The sequence below is a fragment of the Paroedura picta genome, chromosome 8 (genome assembly GCF_049243985.1).
Source record: "Paroedura picta isolate Pp20150507F chromosome 8, Ppicta_v3.0, whole genome shotgun sequence".
NCBI classification, from domain to species: Eukaryota; Metazoa; Chordata; class Lepidosauria; order Squamata; family Gekkonidae; genus Paroedura; species Paroedura picta.
Genome location: NC_135376.1, coordinates 56,870,603 through 56,889,648, shown reverse-complemented (window position 1 = coordinate 56,889,648; position 19,046 = coordinate 56,870,603). Strand labels below are relative to the sequence as shown.

At 40.2% G+C, this 19,046-nt stretch overlaps 1 protein-coding gene and 1 non-coding gene across 4 annotated transcripts in view; both read right to left on the bottom strand.

The window, feature by feature from the left end:
- Positions 1-877: 877 nt before the first annotated feature.
- GRK5 (G protein-coupled receptor kinase 5) overlaps positions 878-19,046 on the bottom strand; it is a 208,272-nt gene continuing 190,103 nt past the window's right edge. For all 3 annotated transcript variants that reach the window (XM_077349914.1, XM_077349913.1, XM_077349915.1), the window contains 3 exons: positions 10,152-10,289; positions 6,585-6,716; positions 878-5,424 (listed from right to left, as the gene is read on the bottom strand). In XM_077349914.1, the coding sequence (XP_077206029.1) occupies positions 5,326-5,424; positions 6,585-6,716; positions 10,152-10,289 (369 nt within the window). In that variant the 3' untranslated portion in view covers positions 878-5,325. The remainder of the gene's footprint in view (positions 5,425-6,584; positions 6,717-10,151; positions 10,290-19,046) is intronic.
- LOC143844096 (U2 spliceosomal RNA) lies at positions 9,714-9,902 on the bottom strand. The gene has a single exon (XR_013233809.1). It is a non-coding gene; the product is annotated as a U2 spliceosomal RNA (small nuclear RNA).

Genomic DNA, 19,046 nt, shown 5'->3' with positions numbered 1-19,046 from the left:
TTGCACTGTTCCCACTAGTTCTTCTTCTATGACGGTCTAAGACACAGAGTTTCGTTTGCCTGCTGTTCTGTTCTGCTTTAAATCTTTGGAACACAGGCAGGTAGGCTGATGCACAGCAGATGGAGACAGATGGTAATGCTCCCACCCCCAACAAAAAGTAGGCCTATAACAATGAGCACGGAATTATATGAGATGAGGAAGAATCAAACTCTATGTGAAAGATGCATGAATACCATATTTCTAAGATGTCTTTGGTTTTATATAAAAGCTACCTCACCTTTTCCCTGAAACAAATCTTTCCACTCCACTGTTGCTAACCCCCCTAAGGGAAAATAAAGACAGGCAAACTAATTCCCATGTAAAGAAATGAAGTGGCAAATGCACAGGCTAGGAGAGCTAAGTTCTGTGCCCTGCGCACCATAAGCTGGTGCTTGAAGCATTTTTATTATCACGTTAGCCATGGCAGAGTAAAAATCCAAGAAAAATAGCACTACCTATCTTATTTCCTTACAAAGACCAAAACAAGTCTGTGTGAAGTCAGTTTTGACTGGGGGAAAGGCAGGTATATGTGTGCAAAATTACACATCAGAGAATCTAGTCACAGATCCCCAAAGTCACAATGGGTTTGGTCATCATTTGTTGTCAGAAGACATGATTCAAGCAAGCAATGCAAAAATTTAATCCAGCTGATATCTTTGGAGAGGTACACGTCACTCTATCCCTGAAGTTAAATGTGATTCATGTTGGCTAAATTGTGTCTGTTGACTTTACAGCGATGTTGTCACTGGTTTCTCTGTGAAAAGGATCAAGTTCAGTTTATGAATGCTTAACAGGCAAAAGAACCTCTAGGAAAAATTGAGCAGAATGAAACTTTGCATATACTTAAATAAAGGAATTTATTTTTCTAAAAAAAATCCCAAAACAAATTGGAAAACAAAACAGTGGTTTGATCTAGATACAGCAGCACTGCAATATTATTAGACAGGTATGAAGAATTCAAGCAGCCAGAAAACACTGAAGCAATTATTGTAACAACCTAAAAATGAAAACAATTCTCATTCTACAATGTAAAAAACTCCCTGAAAATTAAAATAAAATGAAAAACCCTTTGGATTCTTATTATTATTATCATCATTAATATCATTATTTACAATACCAACAGCCACTATTTTTTCTAGTTGCAAATGTTTGGTTCCATTTATTATAAATGTATAATTTGATTATGCAAAAATTATTATAGAAGTATCTGTTTCTTTTACAGAGATTATGGTATAAGAGGTTCTTGAAAGCACTGACTCTGCTACGTGTTCTGAACAGATTCCGTGATGCAGTAGAGTGATTAGCAGATGTGATTTTTTTTAAAAGTCAGTGATAAAGGCTGCTCCTAATGTGTATGTTTGTCTACCAGCTTAATAAATAACCATCTATGGTCAACTACATTATGGGGTCATAAAAGTTTTGAAAACGCAGCTGCGAACTTTTATTTATGACTTCCTTGTGTAAGGATCTATAAGACATCCCACTGTGGCAACCAGGAAAAGAAATGAGAACACTTGCCCTGCCTTTCTAACAACATTTCTTTTGCTATTGTTGAATGACAGAGAATCTAGAATTCTTTTTGGCATCCTTTAATTTTAAATATATATGGCACTATATATAGTGCCAGAGTATATCCCTTAGGTTCAGCTATCAAGCGTCATCCTGTTTTAAATACATGTATGTAATATGACTCACCAGAGTTTCTGCTAGAATAAATGTTTGTAGATTGTGATAGTGCCACTGGATTATGCTAGGAAATATTCATGATGAAGGGGGTGGGGGTGGGGGTGGGGAAGAAAGCACTGCACATACAATGGTCTGTTCCTCGGTGGAAGGACAGTCTCTGAAATGCAGCCATACAATAATTTGCCGCTGCAAACAGAATAATTATGTGCGGATACCATTTTTCACTCTTTTTTTCCATACTGATAAATTTTAATATTAACAAGGCAAAAGGCTTACAGATGTTACTGCTGCTACACTCCAGCAACACTTGAACATACATCTTAGCACCTCTGCAGGAACTGTGTAATATAAAACTCCATCCTTTCTTCATGAGGTAACTCAGTGAGGTTCCACAAAGGATACAGGATTGGACCACCTCAGCCAGATAACAAAGAGACGCAACAGCAATAACTATTTGATTTAATTCATACAGGTTTTGAATCAGCCCCCCAAAGGACAGCTTAGTCCCACTGAATTCCACATTTTTTTCACCTGATGGCTTCCATGCAATTATGATTTTTATCTCCAAGCAGAGACAACACTGGACAATCACAAAACAACTGATTTGATCAAGGACAGAGAGAACTAGAGAACTGAAAGTCAAGTGAAAGGGGCAGCCCAGACTCCCAGGTGAAGAGCACACCATAAATCTGATATTCATGAACATTTGCTGAGGAAGAATGTCAGGTTTCCAGTTAAAGAGTCTTGTAACATAAGATTCTTCCCTTAGTTCTTTGTTTAAAAAATCTATATATTCTATACCTTTGTACTAAGTTGTATTCTTATTGCTGTAGCAATTCATGGTTCCTTCTTAAAAAAAACACCTTGCAAGTATTGGTGAAAGAACAGTGGACAAGATCAGGGAAACCCACACCTTCTGGATTTTCTTTAAGGGGTTCTTCATCAGGTATGTCAGCTAGGGAAGCCTTCAGGTCTTCCTCCTGTCAACTCTAAGAGGCATCAAAGAAACAGGATGCAGCAAAGGAAAGACCAACAAGGTGGAGGTGGAAGAAGGGAAAAGGTAATGATTTGGTCTAAATTTGGGGGGTGGATGACAGATGAGAAAGGAACAGCACAGGCACTTTCCCTCACTGGGAGACCCTGTGAATGTTCATTGTTGCAAAGGATCCCTTCCTTTCTCTTTCACTGCTTTAATTTCATGTATCAACATCTTCAACCAATATGTACCCATTTGTAATGCTTGCAAATAATCTACCAATGGAATTTGAGTATGGCAATCCAATTAGAATCACTTGTTATCATTTCCTGAAGACCTCTTGCACAAACACAATAAACTTGATTTGGATTACATACCTGAAGTAATAATCTATGTATCCCCCTTACATATAAAACATATGAAGCTGCCTTATGCTGAGTATAATTACTGGCCCTGCTAATTCAGCACTGTTTATTCTAACTGGCAGAATCTTTCCGGTGTTTCAGGTAGAGAGAGAACGTTCCTAACAACTGAAAGGCTCTTAAAGCTGGAGATTCAAGGACTGAACCTGTGGTCTTCTGCATGCAAAGTTGGTGGCCAAGATGGCTTTGAAATATGCATGTAGGATAATCAAAGAAAACAAATTAGGTCTGGCTCTGAGATATTGAGAATGGCACAATAGCATTTCTGTGGGAAATGAATCCAATGCTTTTTAACATCATGATGGACATAGATTCAATCTACTGAGAGGAATTTTACTACCCAACTATAGACCAGCCATACTGAAAGTATGAAAATGACACCCATGTGATAAGTTCTTCTTTTTCACATTGTAGGCATGTCCTGTCCATTATTATGTTATACATTTATGAAACTGTACTCCAAATCATTGACTTCCAATCACAGGGAAGCACACACATTATCAAGAGTCAGACAGATCCTAGTCCTTCAAAGCTTTTCCACGTACAGACTGCAGCACTGTACACTAAAAAGATATCCTTTAATGCTTAAGAGTTGCATTTTAAAACTTGCCTGTTTGGATGTTTATTCATAAAACAGTTGCAAAAATGGATATTCCTCTCTTCTCCCATATTCAAGATTATTTATAACTGCCCACATGAGCATGCTATTAATTATTCGGTATCTTATGCTAATGATAAAAGTTTTAGTCATCTCAGCAGAGTAAACGGAATACAGGTGATTTAGTCACACGTCATTGAACAGCGATAGTGGTGTGAGGTGGCCTAATTTCTCAAAAGCCATCATAATGCTTAAAGGTAATTTTTTCAAAACATTTGGCAGTGATGCAAATCTCCATCCATCTCTGGAATAGAAATACTGTAGGGATGGAAGCTTCAATTAGGAGCTGAGCATTAAACACTCTGTTACTTCTGCTACTTCATTACCTTAGAAGCAAAAGAAGTTGCAATTGCAGTAGCAGATACAGTGCAGGGCAACTTCAGGACTGAGGATCACACCAACCATTCACATCCTTGTTCTTGCTTCAATTTGCAGTGTGTGGACAGGGAACATCATGAGCTGTAAATCAGTGCAATTGGAACCCAGGAATCAAATTAGGATTTCAGCACATGCAGTATGTATCCAACACCCACTCCAAATGGCTTTGCAAACTCCCAAAAAAGTTGAAATCCAAGCTTCAGAGATGAAGCTATCAAGCCAGTCTTTTTGGCATCTTTCAGAAGAGAGCAGCAAAGATCAAGCTTCACATGTGATGAACAGAGGGCTACCAGTTTTCTCTGCTTGCAGTTCTTAAGCATTTGTTCTTCACCTCCTTAGCACTAAAAATAAAACATGACCAACTGAATGGGAAGTTAACTTTCTAGCAACAAGATAGACTAACCACAAAAAGTGCAAATATCAACAGCATTGGTCCCATGATGTCATGAACCCCAGACAGAGTTTATTGGCTTAGGAGATGGTGAAACTTGACTGCATTTAAAGCAAGAATTTTAATGACACAAAGGGAAGACACTTGTCTGCAGTGTTGCTGTAAACCAAAAAGACATATGGGGAAAAATTAAGTATACCATTAAAAAATTCATGTCAACAGAAACAATGTGGAAAAGTGAAACATGAATAATTTTCTATATTTCGAAAAAGAATTCTAAATTTGAGGATCTGGAAGTCTTGAGTCACCTTTTTCTCTTTTTTAAAAAAAGTCTTAAAACACATGGCTTTACAAGCTGCTGCTCAGAAAATATACATCCCCAAGTCCAACTTTCATTTAAATACAAATGTACAAAATGTAAACTGAGACAATAGAGAAATTTACAAAACCTTTCCTTTAAAAATAATAAGGACAAAATTCAGTTCTAGATATGATGCTATTTAAATACGTGCAAGTTGTCATACTCTGGTTTCTATTGCAATGTCCTACAGAGTCAACATTTAGTCCCATGACTTCGAGTGCCACCTCCGAAACAGACCTGAGAGAAAATTTCTTCTTAAATGGGAGGCTCCACTGGAAGGAACAGAGGGAAATTTCTCCCACAGTAGGAGACTGTTGATCTTCTAGCTCAACGGTGGATGTTGTCTCATTCTTGAAGCTCCATATGGTATAGTGGAAGGATGCGAAGTGAAGGTTTACAAAAGAACAGGTAGAACTAGCTGCTTCCAGTGGAATTTGAACTTACATGGTTGGAATTTATATGATGATTTAAATTGGCCTTTGAATTTGGAGAACTCTTGGAATTGTTCTGGTGCTAAAGGAGTTAAAATATTTTTTAAAGAATTAGACTTCCATCATATTCTGTATCTAAATACCTAATTCTGAACTTCTTCCAGAATGTGGATCAAAAAGTCCACACACTGGGGCTGGTTACAGAAAGGGGGAGATGTCTTTGCAAACCTTGGGCTGGGGGAAGTAACCTGGTGAATATTGTTACAATATAATTCTGTGTACTGAATTTATTCTTTTGATATGTGCTCTGAGCCTCTGATATTAATCTAAATAGGTAAACAACTTAATTCTCTAGCCTGTACTACAATAAAAGATGTCATAACATCCCTGTCTTGACTTTTACTTCTCTTTCCCCTTTCTAGCTGAACACCTTGAAGTTGCCTTGTCCATGTCTAGCCTCATTATTAAACACCTTAGAGCTACATAATTGCATAAATCTCATCTCATGGCTGAATCTAATGACCAGTTTCATCTCACCTCAATATGAATGACTTATCTCTAGGCTCTTCTACTGGGACATTCCTGCTAGCTGGATATGTTTTTGAACTGACTGAATAGACCTAAGTACCATGCCATTAGTGCAAACCCTGATGTTTTTTTTTTCATTATGAAACAGGAATATTTGCTTAAAATGAGGAATGGATGTGCTTTATATACATGACCTCGATCAACAATGAAGTAAAAGTAGTATACCTTCTGTAGTTCAAAACAACAGATTGCATCTAGAGTAGAAAATTTTGCATTAAGTTATAGATTGTCCATCAAGTCTATGGGAAGTCAGTCCCTGTTACTTTTAATCAGTTGAAGGAACTTACTTATCAGTTGATATTTGAAAAGAAAATGATAACATGTACATTTAAGGAAAAAAGCATCTAAAGATGACGTCATATCTAGACACAGATACCTATGTAAGAAATGCACGTCCTCCAAAATTCCACAAAAGAGAGACTGCAAATCAGAACCAAAGAAATATTTACTAAGCTGCCATATCATAAAATATTAATCAGGGATAACAGCTGCAAGTCTTATGAAGCATTTAGAATCTGGATTAACACAATATGTGTCTGATTAAATATTAGAAATTAAGCCCTGTGGCTGAGACTAATACACATTCATATGATATAAGAAAAAAACATTTGCATTTATAATGGGTCTTAACCATGTACAAACAGAGATGCTCACCTGGCGTTTAAATATTCTATGGAGCAATCCTTTCTTAGGTGGTTCTGGTGGGTAGTTTCTGTTTAGATCTGGTGAGATAGTACCATTTGGTCCAAATATGTTTAGTTCTTTAAAACACTCTGTTTCTATCATCTAGTAAAACACAGAAAAATGGACCAGTTAATAGGTTGTTGTGGCCCAGCCTTACTGAATAGCAGAATGTGGATCCTCCCTACAAGGAATGCATGGCTTAAATAGGGTAAGGATACATCAGGTAGCTAGGGAGGATAACTTAATACCTAGCCACTTATCTGAATACAATCAGTAATCATTTTACCATGGCTGTTGGATTAAGAAATGTTTTCTCAACCAGGGTTTCTTGATGGCTCTGGAAGGGTTTTCTGAATGGGTGGGAGTTGATTATATATATAGTTCAAGGATAGTTCATTCATGAAACAGAGATGTCTGAGCATCCCATCTGGAAAAAAACTGAAGCATATCTTGAAAAGATTTGAATGTCATATTCAGCCCTGAAGTAAGCTTTAAAAGAAATTTAAAACTATTATGTGCTGCAGTCAAGAAGCCAGAGCAACACATCTGCCTCATACTCAAGTAACTCATGACTCATGATGTATATTCCACATTCTATCTTGGATCCTGAAGAGGTGGCCTTGAAGACAACTGAGGCTTTCCAACTTACCTATTACTTTCTTTTCCACCCCTCTGGCATTTTTGTTTGACTTGTTGTGCCTCATTATTTATACTACACACATGCTGCCACATATGCATCTATACCAGCCTTTCTCAACCTTTTTACCATTGAGGAACCCCTGAAAAATTCTTCAGGGTTCAAGAAACCCCAGAAGTGGTGTGATCATGCAGGATCTGGTTGGGAAGCAGAGCTATGTACATGCTCACCTGGGGCCCCTCCCCATCCCACCTGCTCCAGGCCACTGGACATTTTGGAAAGGGGTGGGTGAGTTGGCATTATCACATCACCTGATCAATGTTTAACATTTTTTTAAAAAATTAAAAATTAGTTAACTCTCACCTATTCAGGAAACCCCAACCAGGTATTCATGAAACCTGGTTGAGAAAGCCTGGTCTATATGTTGGCCCTTTAAAAACCACTGACAGTTTTGTGCAGGTTTGGAAACAAGTTTGGCAGGCACTTGTTGCTGATCATAACACAAAGCTATGAGTAAGGAGACAACCATGGGAGCAAATCAGGGGTCATAGCGCAGATTATGCAATCACTTAATTGTTTTGTGCTGTTAGAGGGAAAGACAAAAAAGTATTCACATGTTATGACATTAGGAAAAGTTCTTTCCCAGTCACAACCATCAGTATTTAGCTAGGTCGTATCAGTTAAGAACAGGGTATGTTTATGTGCAAAAAATTTGCCCTTCATTAAAAGCTTCTGTTCTCTGAAGCGACCATGGCTGAGATCTCAGCCAAAATGAAAAATGTAGTAAAGCAGTGTTTCTCACCTATGGGTGCCATGGTGCCTGTGGCACCCACTCCAGAAGGAACATGACATAGGAGGCAGAGTGCCCCAATTAACTATACATTGGGAGACTTTGGAACTCATGGCAAACAGTGGCCCTGAATCAGCAGAGAAACAAAGGGGGGCAGGGCAGGCAGGCAACCAGAGGTGCCCCTGTCAGATGTGCCACGGAGAGCAAGAAGAGCCAGGGCAGGCAGACAGTGTCTCCTTGCTAGTCAATGGCATGGGGGGGGGGGCAGCGTCCAACATTTTTTATTTTATGATTTCTCTCTCTCTCTCCCTGGCAGCAACTGGAACTCAGCAGGAAGAGACAAAGGGCTGTGGCAAGGAATAAGCAGAGAAATCCTTGACTTGCTTGTGCTGAGCCTTGCTGCCTGTTAAAGAAAGAAAAACAGAGAGCAAGAGGAAGAGATGCTGGAGGAGGAAGTGAAATGTTGAACTTCCAGTACTGGAAATTGCCAGGCTTTGGCTGGCAACCCCTTGGACAGTGGGGAGAGGGTACAGCCTTATGCAAACTTCCATCTGTGTGACCAGAAATGATGTCATAGCATCATTGGTTGCTCTAAAAATCCACAGACTTTCAGAGCAATCTTAGAGTGCCCTGCAGCATGGTGGTTCTCCTGCTTATGCAGATGGAAGTGATGTTTTTGCATCTCAGGACACCTTTTCACCCATCTTTCTGCCCCCCTACTGAGCAGCAGTGGGAGACCAAGACCAAAGCCAGGAGAACTCCCACCAAAGTGCGCAACCTGGCCTCCCTAGTTTCATCTCCTCTTTCTTACAACAGGCTACTAAGTGTAGAACAAGCCAAGTCAAGCATTTCTCCACTTTATTTCCTGTCCTGCTGGTTTTGAGAGATGCTTGGCTTCCTCTGCTGCCAGGGAGAAAGATCAATGGTTGGCACAGCAGGTGGAGTCAACCACACACACATACTAAGGTTATCATTGCAGCTGGCAATCTGCTGAGAGGATTGGGGGAGGCGGGACAGGCATGTCAGCATGCAACATCTACTGGAAAAAAAAGCGACATCATGATGTCTGGACAATGCCATAGGATTTGTCTAAAACTTCATGGCTTATCCATAATTTTGAGTTGAATCCTTGCACATCACGTTTTTTCTCCAGAATTGACATTGTGCCCCTGAGCACCTGGCCCTGCCCTCCAAATCATCCTGGCAGGTTGCTTGCTGCAGCAAGCAGTTCTAGTGTGAGTATATGTTGATGGCCACATTTCATGTATTTTGTTGTTGGTTCTGAAATAGGTATTTTGTCATGGTACCCATCATACACTATCAAAATGTCTGAGGTGCTCAAAGAGGTTATGGACTCCTATGGCAAACAGGAATGATATATTTTTTTTAAAAAAGAGTTAAATGTTGGCAGAGAAAATGTGCCTGAGAAAGAGCAGTATTATTGTTGTGAATATGGAGTTAGTGTTTCTAGGCCCAAGTTTTATTGTATGTAGGTAAACCTTGTTTGGTTCCTTCATAAGCGGCTTGGATTAGTTCTTTGAGGAACCTGGAGGATCTCCCTAAAGTCTCATTATAATTTTAAAAATAGAAAGGGTCATAATTCCTCATTTGGGGAATTGTTAAAGCAAGTTAAAAAGTCTTTCACCGGCACTCTTGGACAGGAATTTGGAGTAGGGAACGCACTATTGCAGGAATACCAGCAGCACAAGGCATGGCTAGTAGAGCATGCTTCTCAACCATCTCCTTGTTCTAAAAATCAATTAAATGCACCCCTCTCAAATGGAAAATGCATCCATTATTAAACTGGTAAGAATAAGCTGATCATTTATCCTTGATCTCAGCCAGAAGGCCAAGAAGCAATCCATACTCATTTTAATAGGCCACTGCTGAAGTGCACACTCTTCAAACCTGAATAGTTAAGTATTAAAACATCTGACATTCTTGCTTTCATGACTATTTTAGGGAGATCATTTCCAAGTCTAGGAAAGAAAATAACTCAGAGTTCCATTAGAGTACTTCAAAGTGCATGTCTGCTATATATGAAAGTTTAAAAGCCTGATAAGGAAGGAAGACATTAGAAGAGACTAATGAAAAACAAAAACACAGTTACCTCATTTTGCCATGGAATAGAGACAGAACCTGTGGAAAACTTGGAATAAAAGTCGTCATCTGTTTGGTCCAGGTTCACTCCCTTGACAGTTGAAAATTGTTCAATGTCCAAGACATCTTTGCAGTACACAGCTCTAGGCTGCACCAGCAAAGGGGGAAAAAGTATACGCAGGGGAGTCAGAATGTGCAGGATGAGTCACAAGCGTGCATACTTAACAGTACGACTGCATTCCATTAATGCCTTGCTATGCATGTTTTCCATAGGTTTCGTTACAATTGAAAGGATTTCTCTCTTCATAAGTATAATGGATGAAATTGTTAATCACAGGATAAATCACAGCTTTAATTAGATTTCAGTCAAAGCTGCCTCCTCTGAGATGGTGTTCAGTGGTACACAGTCAACATATTTATATCTTTTGATCCACACAGATTTCATGAGGAATAGGTTTCCTAACCAATGTTTTGTCTGTTCTTATTCCATGCAAAGAGTTGCATCAGTCATCCTTGGGCCTGACGGTATCTAATGAATGTGCTTGCTTGAAATAGAAAATAAAGACATCATTTCTTGCTTGAAAAAATCATTTTAAATGGACAGTGCTCATCAAGAGAGATATAGGTATTATGGTACACTGTCTGTGGCCATTAAGGTAGCTATGATAGAATCCTGAATTTATGTCCTTGGATAAAAACAGGCTTCTCCATCCTTCCGAGGTCGGTAAAATGAGTACCCAGCTTGCTGGGGGATAAACGGTAATGACTGGGGAAGGCACTGGCAAACCACCCCGTATTGAGTCTGCCATGAAAACGCTAGAGGGCGTCACCCCAAGGGTCAGACATGACCCGGTGCTTGCACAGGGGATACCTTTACCTTTACCTTTACCAGTAACTGATCCTCTATGAGTGGCCATCTATGCTGGTTCATAGCCCATATGTGGGACTGCAGAGATGAGGGAGCTTTATACTTCTCACTTGGTTGCAATCCTATTTATTCCTGGAATGCTCACATTTTGCTTCTTATAGGCCTGTTATGCACAGCCGCCAAAATGGCGATTTCGGGTCACATGGAAAACGCAGAGGGGGAAGAAGTGAAGCAAACCGCTTATGCACGGGACGCAATGGCAGCAAAACCCAGAGTAACCGATTATGCACGTGGTGACCCCGGCGCTGCTTCTGGTTGCGCCCCGGTTGCCCAGAAGCTCTGCTTTCTTCCGCGTTTCACTAATGCGGCTTTTTTGGCGGCATGCACCGAATCTGCGGCCAGTTGTAGCCGGCGCCATGTGTTATCAGTGATTTTAGGTGACACCATTCTACCCTGAATGCAGACCTTCCCCTCCGTGCATAATGGGCCATATATAGAGAGAAGAGCTGCTTTTTACTACCCTAAGGAGTCTCAAAATGGCTTATAAATGCCTACCCTTCTCCCTACAACAAGCACACTGTGAAACAGGTGAGGCTGAGAGAGCTCCGAAAATGAGATTGGCTCAGGTCACTCATCTGGCTGCAGACAGAGGAGTGTGGAGTCAAACCTGATTCTCCAGATGAGAGGTCACTGCTCTTAACCACTACACAAAGCTACTGCACAATTGCAGGCCCTTTTAATGTTCTTGCATATACACTCCCCCCCCCGCCCCTGATTGGTCAGCCATGAAGCCTGGCATGAGGCCATTAATCCCAGGCAGGGAAAGTGAAGGATCACAAAGGAAGATCAGTCTACTGACTTTGAGTGGTGATCAGGAGTGCAGAACTAGGGAATGGTAGTGCTTACAAATTAATGCCAAGTTCAGAACTGCAACCTTGAACATATACATACATTAAAAATAAAAGGAAATGTGTTTGGCTTAGAATATTGGAAAGCCAGAATACTAATATCGAAAAAAAATAAAATTTTATTCAAAAGCTGAATTTTCTAGTTTTCTGTGGTTAGAAAAATATCAGAGCATCTTATTTGTCTCTTGAGAAACTTATATGAAGGTCAAGAAGCAACAGTGAGAACTCAACATGATATCACTGATTGGTTCAAAATTGAGAAAGGAGTTCGGCAAGCCTGTATACTGTCGCCTTGCCTATTTAACTTGTATGCGGAGCATACTTAGAAGGCCAGATCCTGAAGATGAAACTCAAATACTTTGGACACCTCATGAGAAGGAAGGACTCCCTGGAGAAGAGTCTAATGCAGGGAGCAACTGAGGGCAAAAGAAGAAGGGGACGAAAGAGAATGAAGTGGCTGGATGGAGTAACTGAAGCAGTAGGTGCAAACTTAAATGGACTCTGGAGAATGGTAGAGGACAGGAAGGCCTGGAGGATCATTGTCCATGGGGCCGCAATGAGTCGGACAGCTCACTAATGAAATTATCTGCCACCTAGCTATGCCAGGATGAACAACCATGGTATGATGTCTTCAGTGAGGAAGACGCAAAAATACAATATACTTAATAGGAAATATTGATGGTATGTTATTGTTTCTCTTAGAAGCCATCAGCCAGAACATTGTTCATCAAAACTTAAAGACAGATATAACATTAAAATGCAGAATCTTTGGGGAAGAAATATATATTTCTTCCAGGTGAAGCAGAATGTATTTTTGCCATGCCTTTATTGATTTGGAGTGGGTGGAGAAAGAGATGAAGGTGCTTAAAGGGTCAGAGAAAACAAACATATGGGGAAGGGGTGGTATGTCCTTGATATGGCACATTTTTCCAGCACAGCTTTGGCAAACCACCAGACTTCCATGATACACTATAATCCTACCAAAATTAAATTTAAAGAGTATTTGAACAAATAGCCTCAGATATATAGATATGTTTTTGAACAACAGAATGATCTAAGAAGATCTATAGGGGGACAGTTTGCAGCTTTCAAACCAATTTGGATTGGGCTGAATTTGCCACTATATATTCCAGAACTGCCAATCACCTATTTTCTCTAAAATGTCAATACTGTAAATGGTATTTAGAACCACATGACAAATTTTAAGACTACACGGGGAAGTCAGGGAAGAAATGAGTCATGATACATTGCCTGCAGGTGTGAGAGTAGATTTCACGAAAGGGGAACTTGCCGCTCTATCACTGACCTTTTCTGTGTAAATTAGTGTCTGGTGGCTCTCAGGGGGATCTGAAATAGACTATTTTCTATGATTCATGCTAAGGGTAGTTTGGCTCACTGGATGTGAATGTGGTTGAAGGGACAATTAAAGGGTACAATCCATAGGAAGCTCTGAATAGAGTCCATTGAAAATGAGTGGAAGTGGCACAAGCCCTCGTTCATACAGAATGAAAAGAATCTATCATTATTAGTCCTATTCAAATAAAATGGAACCCTGAATCAAAGCACTCAACGGTGATTCAAAACTGAACATTTTCAAGTAGCGGTTGAAACATAGTCTTCTGTTGTGGTTACTCTCTGACCATAGAGATGATGAAAAGGTCGTTGTAGGCTCTAATACTGGCCAGGGTGGTGGTACCACCTCCGGCTCAACACAAACAGAAGCACGGCCCAACTGGATGTAGATTTCGGTTAACAACTGAGGGTATGCAATCCTGTTTACAATACACAGGGTAATTATGCCCTTGTCCCAGGGTATTCAAATTCAGTTACAAAAGGATCATCCTTCTCTACTTTCCCACACCATTACCTTTCCCTAGCAAGTCTTAGTCTTTTAGTTAATAACAGGAAGATTAGGGCCCAATATTCATATACATACTACAAGTAGGGAGTCCACAGAGACATGCAGGGGTGTAGCTGTGGGAGACAGAGCAACAAGCTGGATGTGCAGTGTGTGTAGAGGGAATGGCAGCTCAAACGGTAGGGACAGAGGGCTAGACAAGGGCTTGCCAGCCGCGTTAAAGGAACTGAAATCCTGGCAATGACTAATGCTGGTGGCATTTTCCTGGACTTATGCCAGTGTGGCTGGACTGGGGTGGTCAGAGCAGAGAAGTGGTGTGATACTAGAGCTAGTTGGCCAAAGAAGGAGCGTGGAAACTCCAGCATGGAGCCCACTGTATGTAACTTGTGAAGGACTGCAGAATACAGTTTGCTTGCAGCCGGAGTGAAATAAAATTTGTGGGGAAGAGACGAGATGGACCAACGTCTAGCTCTGAGCCTGCTACAGCCCCTGTTGCTCTAAGTAGCCTGCAGTCTGCACTCCCACTTACAGGGGATCAATTCACTTCCTCCTGCTTGATGTAATGGTTAAGAAAGGTGCCTCTAATCTGGGGAGCCAGGTTTGGGTGACATGGGGCAAATTATAATTTTGTTAGAGCATAGAACAGTTCTGTCAGAGCTCTCTCTCAGCTCTACCTACCTCACAGGGTATATGTTGTGAGGAGAGGAAGGGAACACTATTGTAAACGGCTTTGAGACTTCTCTGGGTAGTGTAAAGTTCGGTATAAAAAACAGCTCTTCTTCTCCTTCCCACATGATTTCCTCTTTCTCTCCTCATGGCAGCCTGTCATATCCTCTCTTCAATGCCTGCCTCCTTCTCTCCTTCCCACATACCACCCATCCTGTCTTTTATCAACCAGCAAGTCTTCAGCTGTATTTTATTATTTTACTGCATTTATACCCTGCTTTTCTCCCCAAAGCAGCTTACATTATTTTACACTCCTCTATTTTATTCTCACAACAACCCTGTGAGGTAGATTTTGCTGAGAGAGTGTGAGTGGCAGAGTGGAGATCTGAACTAAACCCCCCACTGGCTCTTTGATTTCCCTCCTACCCTCCTAGCAGACTCTCCATGGGAAAGTGTGACGATGCTGCAAATACGGAAGGTTGGAAGCACAGTCAAGAAAAAATTGCCTGAGATAAATGCCCTTCTGCAGAAGGGGTGATGCAAAATTGGAGCATCAGCCAGGGATTCAACTTGTTGGGAAACAGTGGCATCGTTGAGGTACAGAAAAGATTTGAGGTTTGAAGGCTGGCAAGTTTATTGTGGTTGGCTAATAATGCCAACAATGGCACAGAGATCTTCTGTCATCTATCTGCTTCTCTTGGGGGGCGGGCGGTTTAATCCCTCCCATGTGTTCTGCTAAAACTTGTCTACATAGTTCAGTCACTGGATTTAAGTATTCTCACATTTGGTGATGCTAAGAATTAGAGGTATTGATTGATGGTTTGAATTTTAAATTCAATTTTAATTTATGGGAGAAAATTTTTTCTCTGAAAAGTATGATAAAAATATTTTTAAAAACGCAAAGAACATTTATAATGGTCCAAACAAATGTCTGTTAGGCAAAAGTCCTGACATGGGCCATCACTGACAGGTGCAGCTCTACCTTTCTTTGGACCACTTGGCTACAGTCTTCCACGCAATGGTCACCTCCATATTGGACTTCTGTAACATGCTTTATGTGGGCCTACTCTTGTTCTTGATCTGGAAATTGCAGCTGGTACAAAATGAAGCTGCTAGGGTTCTCACAGGAACACCTTGGAGGGCACATATCCAGACTGCGCTGAGACAACTGCATTGGTTGCTGGTTGCAGCCCAGATCACATTCAAGGTTTTGGTTTTAACCTTTAAGGCCATCTGTGGTCAGGGTCCCACTTACCACCTGCCCCCTTATGCCCCCCACAGGGCACTCTGCTCTATGGGTGCAAATTTGCTAGAGATGCCCAGACCAAGGGAGGGTCACCTGGTCTTGATCAGGATCAGAGCCTTCCTGGTCTTGGTCCTGGGATGAGGTCATGGAAGAGCTGATGGCGCAGATGGAGCTCGTGCAGTTCTACAGGGTCTGTAAGATGGAGCTCTTCCTCCAGGTCCTTAGTTGAGGCCAAGGCATTTAAGACCTGGGTCCCCACACTGAGCCAACGAGAGAATGGAGTCATCATGTTTCTCCCTATTAACACTTATATGCCTTCTGTTGAGCAGGAGTGGGGTGGGCATTTTGTTCTGCTGTCAGGTATTTGGGGTTTTATGGACTATGTTTTTATGGGGAGGGATTTTATTGTGGGGTTTAAAACTTTGCTACCCGCCATGAGCCAGTTATGGGAGTGGTGGGGTATAAATCAAATTGTAAATAAATAAACAAAGAAAAAAGATGAAATGTTCCAGTGGATCTGGCATTTAGATTAGGAACCATGCCATCTATGCAGTGTTACGCTTGTCTGACAGTGCTTGGATTTGTCTCTCTTAAACTGCAGGCCTCCATGACGTTTGCTTGGCTATCAACTATGAAACACTTTTTTGTGATATACATGAAGACTGTAGTTGAGAGAAAAAAAGGGACAAAAATCCTACTGGGATGCATCCAAAATGACACTTTTAATTTTGGTCTTGAATCCAAAGAAATTGTAGAGGGATTACTGAAAAGCAAATGAAATTGATTTCAACTATAAGTTCTGGATCTATTTTTGAAACTTATTTTTAAATTACCTAGTGCTTTGAAACTATTATTCAGTGCTGGCATTTTAAACAATTTCTATGGAGTAAATGACAAACCATTTTAAATTTTAACATCACTCAAATTACTTTCGGGCCTGACAGAAAAACAACACTTGATTTATCTTTATGAAATATTATCTCTACTTTATGCTACATTCTTGTTCAGAGATATCAGCTAATTGGCCTTATTTCACCACTTGAAGTTCGTATGAAAATCTGAGCAACTTTTCTCTCTGGAATTTTCAAACAGAAATGATGGTTACTTGTAACTCTATAACAATTTGGAATTTACAATCCTTAACTCATTTGTTCTCACTTTAGCCCTATGTTGCAGGCCTACATTATTTATATTACAGAGAAGTGGAACTCTGACTGAATAATAATACTCCAGCCCTCCAGTTGAGGGTCAGTTTACATGACCTATTTGAAAAGGTTGTCACTACATAATGGCTTCTCCAGCATTTCTGGTGGAGTGAAGTGATATTGCTGTAGATACTCTAATACTTGCTGAGGTCATACCTTGCCACACATTTTAAAAACCTAGATTGATCCAGTGTGAGATAAACTGTATACTAAGGCAGTTTCAAGGGGAATTCCATTTAGTCGAAAAAGATACATTTTTAAGAATCTACAATCTTATATCAGTTTCATAATGCCGCGGCTTACTCCAAAGACTCCTGAGAACTGTAATTTGTGGGCTTCTGCACCAGATTTTAGCTCTTGCTTGACTTCTTAACCACATTGGGTTGTCACAGTATCATCTGCTAGCTGTTGATCTCTTTTTTTCCCCTCCCTGAGATTTTCCTGTGTTTTTTCAGGTCATCACAAGAGTGAATATACGGGGAAACCTCAAAGGAAATACAGAAGATGGAAACTGAAATGGTGAAAGGGAACTGTAGCAAATGCCCATTTTGGAAGGGCCCTTGGTGTGATGAGAACTCTATTTGAGAACATTAACTGTCATCATGGAACTACAGTCCCTGAATTCTCTGGGAATTATTGTTGAACCTGTTTAAACCCTATTGTGACTTATCCATAACTCTAGCTCCTTCTCAAAGTCCTACAGAATAGCCATATGTGGCTGAACAAAAAGTCATTGTACCCAGGCATCTGAAATCAACAGATAGTCACTCAATATTCATGTAACAGATCTGGATGCAGTCTCCTATACCCTTTGTCAAGTAGTCCTGAGAAGGACTGTTTAATTGCTTGATTGTTTCCATATGTGTAGTGTAGCAGGAGTTCCTACGATTGTTTATCTATCAGATGTTTTGGCTCTATAGGATTATTGAGAGTGCACCATGAGGAAGTGAACTAGAATTACACCCCAACGCATAATAATTACTGGCAATTAATTGGAGCTGTTATATCTAAGGCCAAAAAGTACATTCCTTAAGGATAATCAGAAATAAACATTCTGAGCAATCAGAATGAAAGGCTGTATCAAAATTTCATTGAAAGCCAAGACCCAGAATAAGCAGTTGAACTACTCCATGAATTTGACGCTGCACACAGACAAAAAAGAACCAGAGTAGTTCCAAATCTGGATTTCAGGAACTCTAGCAGAAAAGCTTGGAGCCTATTGAAAAGTTAGGTGCAAGCCTTCCCTTTTCTAGAAAACCTGGAAGCAACAACATCAAACCAGGTAGCTGCCTGACTGGTATCCCTATCCAGAGCTCCAAAGGATTGAGATTTTATAACCAGAATTTTAAAAAACTCCATATTTTGAAATGTACCTGCCCTGAAGACTGTGAGCTGTCAAGGGATTGCAGTGCTGATGAGATTTCCAAACAACTGAAGGACATCAAGAGCAGAGAAACATGGACTTATGGGAAAACAGTGACCTGCATAGGACCTGTCTTGCTGTAGGCGTATTCATGTCAGTATAAAGAGAATTTATTCCTCTATCCTCACACCTCCCAAACGGGGGAGATCCAACTGAAAGGTGAATTCATGCGTGGGGAATGTGATTTACTCATTCCACTAGGGTTTTGATAACACCAAAGTCAGCACAAAATAAGGAGGTTTACTTGCTGAAAAATCTAATCTTTTGGCTCATATTTTTTTTAAATGCCTTGGAATTATAATTTAGTTTGGAAGGCTGGCAGCTTCCCAACTTCATCTGACCTCACCAATAAGAGAATTTCTGAAAAATTATGGGCTACAAAAATTATAGAGATTGATGTCAGTGCAGAGATATACTAATGAATTATGTCTATTTATTTCAAGAAACCTTAAATTTAGAATGGAGTAAAAACATTTGAAAGATGAAATAATCTGTATTCTTACACATTTTTATCTTCTCTGTGGATTATGTTCTCTGTGAACTAATAATTGGTTGCTCTTCCCCCCATCTTTTACCTGCTGAGGGATATTTATTTGAAGGGATTAGAGCTTTGGCAGATTTGACAAATAGATGGCTAATATCATCTACTAGAATACCATTTCTGATAATTTCCAGCATAAAAAAAGGAGAAGACTCTGGACTATTTTTTCCTTTAGACGACAGGAACCACA